The sequence below is a fragment of the Tauraco erythrolophus genome, chromosome 2 (assembly GCF_009769465.1).
Source record: "Tauraco erythrolophus isolate bTauEry1 chromosome 2, bTauEry1.pri, whole genome shotgun sequence".
NCBI classification, from domain to species: domain Eukaryota; kingdom Metazoa; phylum Chordata; class Aves; order Musophagiformes; family Musophagidae; genus Tauraco; species Tauraco erythrolophus.
In genome coordinates, this window is record NC_141466.1 from 107,633,433 (window position 1) to 107,643,504 (window position 10,072).

The 10,072-nt window shown below is 42.5% G+C and overlaps 1 protein-coding gene across 1 annotated transcript; it reads left to right on the forward strand.

Annotated features, from left to right (window-relative positions):
- The first annotated feature begins 342 nt into the window (after nucleotides 1-342).
- ATF3 (activating transcription factor 3) lies at nucleotides 343-9,756 on the forward strand. Its single transcript, XM_086629300.1, has 4 exons — nucleotides 343-359; nucleotides 7,325-7,568; nucleotides 8,512-8,619; nucleotides 9,559-9,756. The coding sequence occupies exons 2-4, from the start codon at nucleotides 7,329-7,331 to the stop codon at nucleotides 9,754-9,756; spliced, it is 546 nt and encodes a 181-aa protein (XP_086485426.1). The 5' UTR covers nucleotides 343-359; nucleotides 7,325-7,328.
- The last annotated feature ends 316 nt before the right edge of the window (nucleotides 9,757-10,072 follow it).

Genomic DNA, 10,072 nt, shown 5'->3' on the forward strand with positions numbered 1-10,072 from the left:
CTTTTTTCACTGAAGAATTTCAAGCCAGGACATGTTTCACTGGCCTAATCTTAAATGCACACAGGAACCGTCTCTGTTTGTTTTGCAGGGAGGAGCTGTCTAACTTCAGGAGTAGTTCAAGAATGAACACAACTGGTTTGCTGTCAGTTTTTGTTACCTTGTGCAGCTCACGGGCAATAATGGTACCAGCAGTGAAGAAGCAGCATGGTATAGCAAACAAATCTCTTGGCTTTAGTTTGGTATAATATAGTACAATTTCAAAACAAAGTAATCATCTGCCTACTTGGTGAAGTGTTGTGATTGTTGAGTAGATGTCAGTGATCCTTAAACAACAGGATAACAACACTTGGATTTCCAACGTACTTCTACCCACACTGAATGAGGGAGCTGCTTTTTTTCCCCCTTCATTATTCTGTGACATTTCTCTGCTTAGCTGAAAATACTCTAAATAAATTCCCCCTTCTGGTACAGCTAGCTAAATAAGAAAGGACAGTTGCTAAATCTCTGTCGGAATTATGGCAGGCACCTGGTCATGGCCACTAAAACTGATGTTGCTAACATGTTTCCACAATAACTTCATGCTGAGAACTTTCCAACCAATTATCTGTTGGGAAGAAATTTTCCACATTTGGCCTCTGCTTGAGAGTTTGTTGTTTTTTTTTTTTTCTTGTAGGCTTGAGAAAAACGATGCCAGCTGTTCTTGAACACAGCATGAATTATAAAGTTATGCCTCTGAAGTAAAAAGAACTTCACAGGCTTCACCAAGTTGAAATGTAAAGCTTGCTCTAGACCGTTCTGAAGAGCAAAGTTTTTGGCTGGCATTATACTTGACATTGATTTACCTAGATTAATAAAGATAAGGCAATAAACATGTTTTGAAAGAGCTGAGAATGATTTATCTATAGGTGAGTGAAAAAAAAAAAAAAAAAAGCCTGCAGTTTGCCCAAACTGTAAACAGAGAGCTGCCAGGTAGGTCAGAGGAGCTCACTCCTGCCCTCTGCAAAGTGCACTTCATTGTTTGAGGAGAACAGGGAGCGACTGCACCTTCCACAGGAGGAAACCCAACCAGACTCCTTCCCTTCCCCACCAGATTTTTTTTTTTTTTCCAAAAGCAGAAAATTAGAGGTAAAATAGGAGCGTTAAGTTTGCAAAATCGAGAATGCTAGCACTTTAAAAAAGCTAAGATTACTACTCCTGTCTGTGTGGCCAATGTGTACGTTTATGTATATACATGTACATCCAGGCAGCCATGCGCACGTAGAGGGGAGATACAGAGGGACTTTCAAACTAGTATTAGAAATTGATATCCTTGATAAAACACTCCAAGCAATTAATATATCCTAGAATATACCACTTGAGACATATTACTTATTACAAAAATACAGCCACGTTGAACATCATGAAATTAATTAATTGGTTGGAGCACTTAATCAGAGTGTACATTTTATATATGAAAGTATACATTTTATATTGGTTTAGTTAGACTATCCTCAAGCATGCAATCTCCTGATTTTTCCATGCCTAGTACAGCGACTTGAAGACTGTCTTAATGACACGTTTGTATGTATTGTATATGGAATATTATCAGACTGGGTAATGCTGTGCATCTCTCTGTAAACCTTCTGTGTCTGTCCTGGGTAAATGCTTTTTTGACACATCTTATTTTCTAGCACTTCAGGGGCTGTTAAAAGGCAATTTCTGTCGTTTAACAAACCAGGAAGCTACGGAAACCAAAAAAAAAAAAAGAACAAAACAAAAACCCCTTCACCACAGCCACCACCGTATTGCCCTCTCTCCTATAGGGGCTCGCTGGGTTTCCGTGAGATCATAAGAAAATTGTGTGCTGTTGTGTTTTAAGAAAAGATTTTTTAAAAGAAAAACGTATTCTTTTTAGCTTTCTATCATTTCATTAAACGGGTCTTGCCTCCTCGGAATAAAAACTGAAATCTTCCTCTTCATGTGAAGTGAACTTTTAGCTGTCATCTAAAGCAGCACGGGGGAGGGGGCGGGGGGAAGAGTGTGAGAAGGAGGGGAGCATTAAACGATTTTTTCCTGTCGAATAAGATCCCTTTTCAATTCTTTTAAAAACTACACAATCTCTACTTTTTTTCCCTTTTTTTTTTTCTTTTTCTTTTCTTTCTTTTTTTTTTTTTTTTTCTGTCGTGAGAGGGACTAATTTCTCCTCAGCAGCAAAACGGCCGGGAGAAAGAAACACTCCCCCGAGCCTTAATTTTTTGTTTTAGAGGGAAAAAAAAAAAAAAGAGAGAGAGTGAGGGAGGGAGGGGAAAGAGGAATAGAGGACGGGGTCTGTCCGGGTGCCGATGGATGCTCCTCTGTGGGGGGATCTGCGATGCCGCCCGGCACGGCACTGCTCGCCGCGCCGCGCCGTGCCGTGCCGAGCCGTGCCGGCGGGGAAGCCTTGCATCACCGCCTCGGGCTCGGCTTCCCTCCTCCCTCTCTTTCGGGGAGGCTATTAATAGCATGACATCAGCCCGGGACTCGCCGCCAGAGTAAATACCAGCGCTGCCCGCTCGGCTATATAAGGGGGGTGATGCAACCGAGGCGAGAGGCAGAGGAGCGGCGAGCGGTGAGAGCTGCTTTCCCGGAGGAGAGGGAACGGCCACCGGGACGCTGCGGGGTGGGTGCGGAGCCCCTTCCCTCCGGCCGGGAAAACAGCAGCGGCAGTAGCAGCAGCGGGAAGAAGGTAGGTGAAAGCGGGAGGGGAGACGCTGGGACTCTCCGTGCCGGCGGGTCGCGGGGTTTGAGCTCCGTGAGAGGTTGTCCCGCCACGGAGAGATGCCCGCCGGCGGGCCCGCGGGAAGCGGCGAGGAAAACTTTCGCCGCCGGAGCCAAGTCGGGTGCGGCGGTGCCGCCGCCTCCCGTGAGCCCCGGGAAAGCCCTCAGCCCCGCCGGAGCCCCACGCCCGCCCGCCGGTGGCGGCGGCTCCCTCCCGGCGCTCACATCTGGGGGAACCCCCTGCCCGGGCTGCCGCCAGATGTGAGCGCCGGGAGGGAGGGAGGGAGCCCGCCGAGCCCCGGCTCTCCCCGGGCCGGCAGCGCAGCTCGGCACCGCGCGGTGGCGGCCTCGGCGGAGGGACGGCGCCGGCCCCGGGACCGGCGGGGATGCCGGAGCGCGGCCGGGCGGTGGAGGCAGCCGGCGGCGGCACCGCGACCCCGGAGGGTCCGCAGGGGCAGGGACTGAGGAGCTGTAGCGGGACCGGCCAGGCCACCAGTAACCCCCCCAGTGCCTCGTGTGTATATATATATATCTATTATATATGCATAAAATGAGCGGGAACTCTCGGTGTGAGCCAGGGACGCTCACTTTTCTTTCTGTTCCCGTGTCTTGACATGAAGAAGATCGGTTGCTAAACTGTTGCCTAACCAAGTCAGGCGTGACACAACAGCAAACTTGTTTCAGAGAACGAGTTTCCTGTTGGAAATCAATTTTCCTCCTAGTAACAGCGTTTGAGAAGCTGGAAGGCAGCAGAAAATGGTTCGGGAATGGTGTGGGATGTAAGAAAGCTTAAGGTCAACCAGCGTGCACAGAGGTTGTGAACTGTAATTGCTCTTAATGCTGTTTAAGATTAACCTCAATGGTTATCGGGGTTTATTGCATCAGCACCAGAGGAAAAGGAATTCATATGAAGAAATAAAACCAAGAGGCACAGTCAGCCATCTGCAGCTAGGCGAAAAAAGGAAAGACTGGAAGTAGTCCTTTTTAGTATTAATATTAAACAGACATACCCTTAAATAATAGAAATGCACAGCTAGGAATTACGTCTTGAAATTAAAATATTGTCAGATGAGAAATGAAAGTTCACTGTAGATGGAAAGAATCATCAGCAAAAGAACAAACTAAGTAGAGGGACAAGGAATGAATAAAGTTGTTTGAATCTACCTGAACTGGGAGGATACCATTAATAGAAAAGCTGTTCTCTTTGGAAAATTCCAAAACTAAGGATAATGTAATGAAGCATTAACTCACACTGGGAACAAGCTGTGCCTTTCCAGTGCAGGTCTGTGAAATGTTCAGCACCTTCAATGTCAGTAACTTAAGAAGGACTCAAATCAGCCTGGAGCTGAGGTCCATGTGCGTCGTCTAACAAAGTAAACAGAGATCATATCAGAAAGGCCCAGATGTAATCACACTTTAAGGCTCCATATTCTTATTCCTACTCTTTCCCCAGCCTTTACAAACCCAGAGCAAAAGAGATAGTGCTCTTGATGGCTTATAGGCAGAGGTACAATTTGTACAAAAATTGGGGAAAAAGGAAGGGCGACCTGTTGCATTCTTTTCAATTGGAAAACCTAATTTTCACTCCTGTAAAACATTTCTAAAAGCAGATTTGTTCCTCAGAAATCGGAAAACATCTAGCTTGTTGTTATGAAAAAGAAATCTATTCAGCTTACTAAGTACATTTTGCATAAGGCTGATTATTTTCGTTATTCGTTTCACGGTGGCTCCTAACGATCTCAGTGTAGACTGGAAGCCTATCCTACCAGACACTGTCCAGAAGCCCTGCCCCAAGAAAGAGCCCCAGGAAAGCAAGCCAATGGCAGACAGCTCTGGAAAATGGGCTTCTGCTCACAGCAGAAATCCTTACACAAGCCTCAGCCCCCTGGTAGGTCCTCCCTTCCCTAAAGTCTGAGTAAATAGAGATGCCTTTCAGGATGTCTGGAAGGTCAGTGAGCTGTTCAGGCAGGAGAGCAGCAAGTTTCTATGGTCAAGGACACTTCCCCCTCTGTGCTTCCCCTCCCCATGGGCACCCTACTACTCTCTCTCTCTCTCTTTTTTTTTTTTTTTTTTACATTAATGACAGCTGGATGAGAGTACCTGAGGACATTGTAGTAGGGTTTTGTTGGCATTCATAGTACCCTTAGCACTAGCTAATAGAAAGCCACAATTAACACAATTTCTCAGGCACAAACATTCTTGGTTTCCTCTGGTGCTGCTGCTGACTTTAATTCAAAGTTCACCTAAACTGAAAAATAATCGAATAAACCACCAGAGCTCAAAAATTATTAGCCCAATTAATTATTTTGTAGGCTGGAGAAACAGTTTTACTGTTAATTTAAGACTCCTGGTTTGGTTGAATTATACAGAATTAACTTTGAAATGAAGCCATCACCGGCAGCCAAGGAGACAGATTCAGTGAAAATAGCTGAAGTTTCTGCTAGCAATGAGGGGTTCAGTGTCATCTGAAATCAGCCCATTTAAATGAGTTGAATGGTTGAATGTTGCTAAATGGTAAATAATGCTGGGAGGGCTTCAGCTGGAAATTATAGGGCCGTTTCTGACTTGTTGGAAAACAGTAACTGCTAGTTTTCTGAGATTATAGGATTAAATCGTATCAGTATGTTAAATGTGACTCATGAGCAGGGGCATTCTGAAGAGAATTACATAAATTTCCCAAGGTCTTTCTGAATAACAAATTGTTTCAAATAATTTCCTCATCTTTAATAACTATGGGTGAAATCCTGGCCCCACTGAGGTCAACAGAAAAAGTCCTCTTCAGGATTTCACCCCCAGATTCTGGGAAATCTTCAGCTCTTCTGTGGTCACTGGATGAGGAAGAAGTGAAGAAGTCTCTGCAGCTGGACATGGCATTTTCTGCCAACTGGCAATTTGCTGTCCTCACATTTTTATATTTACCTCGCTTAGCGATGAACAAGATTCTACTCTAATGTGTGCCAGTGTGGATTTACAGTGTATTTTTAGATATCTCTGAGTAAAATCTGTCTTCTTGTCAAGGCACGTGACCTCAAACATTTCTTGCTGGATTACAGAAGTAGTGTAAAGGGAACCGCAATTCTGGGTTGAACATGTGGAAATTTAACTTACCCACAGTGCTACCCTGACGCAATTATTTGTTTACCTGGGCTAAGTTAATTATAATCAACTTTGCTATAATTATTACAGTTCTAATCAAGAATAGAGAACATATGCTGTAATTACCAGTACAGCTATTAATAAAAAACAAACCAAACTCTTTGGTGTACCAAAGAAAGTTGGAAAACCAACACGGTAAATTCCAATTTAAGAGAAGCCACTTTCTGAATAAGGGAAGTAATACAATCTGTTTTCTTATGGATTTGCGCCTTTTGTCCCTTGGGCCACCCACAAAAAGCGCTCAGCTTTCTTCCAGACCTCTTATCTCACCTCTTGTGGGTGACAGATGGTTTGTGTTGTGCAGAACTGTGTGCATTGGCTAGCTAGGTTGTCCATGATGGTTGGACGGTTGACTGCTGAGTTTTGCCTCTTTCTTCCTCAGTGGGGTCACTAGTTTTCACAAAGCACATAGGGGGCCTCTCTCCCTGCAAAATTGGCTAAAAAATTAGTAAGAATGACTAAAAGAGGAAGGTAGAGAGCACTGTTGAGTAGGTTCATTTTCTTCGGAAAACTACTAGAAATTAGGTTCCTCCATGGGTGTCTATTTGCATAATTCCTCTGAAGTCTCTTCAGTCACACTGTTTTATATCAGCAGGAGATCTGACCATAAATATTTAAGAATTTCAAACCTCTTGTTGAGGGCACATGAGGACAGTTTCAGATTTTACAAGAGCAAAGGAATGAAACAAATGGCTTCACGTTTTTCATGACTCAATCCCTCTAACTCGGCCTGTGCTTTGAAGCCCCAGAGTATGTATAGACTTTCACCTTTCTGCAGCTCTTATTGTGAACTGTTTTTCAGGAGTTTATAGCCAGATCTACAACTCTGTGTAAAACTGAGCAGATAATTTTGTGACAGATCCTGTCTTAGTTAGCAAACCTCAGCTTCTAGTAGAATTCTTTGAGCTTTGCCTAAATCTAGTTGAGATCAAGGTACACTCTCTCCATTTGAGGCTGGAATTTTGTGGTGGTATAGCTCTGAGGATGGAGATACTCTTAAACTCCTTCTGTGCTTTAAATAGTAATAGTATTTCTTTACTTTCTGATCTTTGCTCCTTATTTTCTTTCTCTTCCTATTCACTTGATTCTCAACTGCCACACATTACCAGTTTAAAACTTCAAAGTATACATAAATATCTACATTTTTTTTCTATATTAAGTTTCAGAGAGACCTAGATATTGCATGATGCACTAATACTATTATTATTTTTAAATACCAACTTAAAGTTGACCTAAAGTAGAAATTTTTACTAGTGATCAAATTTTTAACTGCTTGACTTCAGTGAGAGATTTGGGTAGATGGGGAATGGGGACTGAAGCAATGCAAGAAATACGGTATTAGTTTACATTACAAAATACACCTCTAGGAGATTATATTTATGTTTCTAAAATTGTTGAAAGACTATTATTATTATCTCTTTTTACCTTTCAGCAAAATGATGGTCCAACACTCAGGCCAGGTATCTGCATTAGAAGTCAGCGCCTCCGCAATTGTTCCCACTTTGTCCCCTGCAGGGTCACTGGGGTTTGATGATTTCACAAATTTAACCCCACTGGTGAAAGAGGAACTGAGGTTCGCCATTCAGAATAAGCGTCCTTCCCACAGGATGTCTTCTACACTGGACACGGTGACAGTTTCTGAAAGGCCAATTGAAACATCAATCATGAAAACAGAGGTATGGCTCTTTAAATAGCATTTCAGTGTGAATGATTAATTCTCTAAAAAAGCTTCACCAGAAGACCAGTAACTGTATCAACTACAGACAACCCTCTCCACCATATTTGACCCTTTTAAGCCTGCTGCTCGGCTTTTTGTGAAGTGCTTCTGGGAAACCCTCTAGTATTTCTCATCTCCATTGAAACCTATAGTTGGGTTTTTTATTTTTGATGATGAACTAAGGACAATGTTTTACAGAGATTAGAGCAAGCACTAATCTGGTTTCCCTGCCTACTTGTGGCTAAACTTGGAATAAGTCACTGCAGCTTTAGTTCAGTGAGGACAGAGCAGTAGGACCCACGTGGGCTACACTGAGGTAAACACAGTCATGCTATGTCTACACTAGGTTTTTACTTTAAGATAACAGTCTCCATGAAAAATACTTATAAAGTGGAGAAATAAGTTGTTTGGGAAATAGCTACACCTTGGTCCAAGCCTCCTTAGGAAGCAAAACAGAGCTTGAAGGAGTGTGTTAATATCCCCTTTTCAGTGCTGCCTTTAGTTCGCTGCACTCTCAATGCCTCATTCATGCCGCGTCCTCACTCTGCTTCCCATGTCTTTGCTTCTTTTCCTCCTTGGGAAGTGGAGAAGAGATGGAGGTGTAGGACTCAACCTGGGGAGACACTTGGCAAGTTCTTTTCAGTATCATTGATTTAAAATGAGCCATCACATGGATTACATCCATCTAAACTCCGGTCAGGTTTTATTGACAATTCTAATGGAGTCACTACTGTTTTTACTGTATAGCAAGCAAGGTCAGAATCACGTCCTTATGTAACTCATGATGCGAGCACTGACAACACTATCCACATTGCTCTTAAAAATGCAGAAGTTATCAAAATACAGGTCAAGTATTTACAACATCTAATGGACTGTGTGTATCTATCTGTTTTATGGGATAGTTTTCTCCTGAAGAGGATGAAAGAAAAAAGAGAAGAAGGGAAAGGAATAAAATTGCTGCTGCAAAGTGTCGAAACAAAAAGAAGGAAAAAACAGAATGTTTGCAGAAAGTAAGTGACTGGCTTGAATTGTTCTTAATCTATCATCCTGCCAGGATCTGAAAAGATAGCACAGGGCACTGTTGTAGTAGGAAATACAGAAAGATGTCATGCAAAACTCTGTAAACCCTTCAAAACATTAGTTACAAAAAAATGAACATGCTATACATGAAATCAAACCTGGTTAAAACTGGAAAATGTAAAGGCATGGCAGGAGTGAAAAGACATTACTGTTTCAGGAGTCAGTCTTGTCTATGGGGATAATATGAACTTGAATGTGTACATTGAACACAAAAAGAAGTAAAATCTCATTTCGTATAAGATCCATTGTGGAGACCAAGAGCCTACAAACACCAACGAGTAATCTCTGACTTCTTTGTGAAACACGTGGCATAGTAACTTAGCCCTGAAGTCTCTGTCCTAAGATCCCAGTAGTGTCTTCACCTGCTCTGCCGTGATATAAAACTATATTACAGCAGCATCAGGCATCAACCTGTCTTTGTTCCTATATCCAGTGGTTGGGGAAAAAAAGCTATGTCCTCACTTTGTTAGCTTAACATGGGTTTACAGATATGTGACATGATGTTCCAGTGAGTTAATAAGAAGCGTAGATAATCTTGGGTCAATTTTTGACCCAAAAAGTTCAAAATAATTTTGCAGAAGACAGCAATAATGCTTTAGATACCTGTCATCATCAAGTCTGAATTTGGCTTTTCAACTTCCGCTACGCTTCTCTAAAGGCCAAAGGAGGCAACTGACAATTTGGTTTTTAGACTGTTATTGACTGGGAGATGTATGGTTTCATCATTACAGGACACTAAGAACATGCAATTTCTTTCTCTGCGAGCCATATGCTTTCTCAGCAATAAAAGACTGCAACTATTAGACAAACATTGCAATTAACTGTTTGAACTGCTCAGCCTAATAGTTCTGTCTGTTCTTTGTGACTAGGAATCAGAAAAGCTGGAAACTATCAATGCAGAATTAAAAGCCCAGATTGAAGAGCTAAAGAACGAGAAGCAGCATTTGATATACATGCTAAATCTTCACAGGCCCACTTGTATAGTTCGGGCACAAAACGGAAGGACACCTGAAGATGAAAGGAATCTCTTTATTCAACAGATCAAAGAAGGCACGTTACAAGGTTAAGTGACATGGCAAACATGGAAATACTTATAGTGTTTTTAACAACTACCAGAATCCATGGAGGATCTGACATAATGTGTAGGATTCTATTAGTCAAGAGCCTTTAGGAAGGGCAGATTGCTTTCTGAAGTGGAAAGAATCATTTTGGCTTGACAGTGATTCTTCCCCTTGGAAGATCTGGTCTCAATCAAATCGAAGAGTCTTCTGCCTCAAATATAGGTTTTGCACCTGTCATACTTGCTGTTCCTAGGAGCTACAGACAACAGCTTCAGAAGTTTTAGCTCTCTGCTAGTATACAGTATCTGCACTCACAACGTTT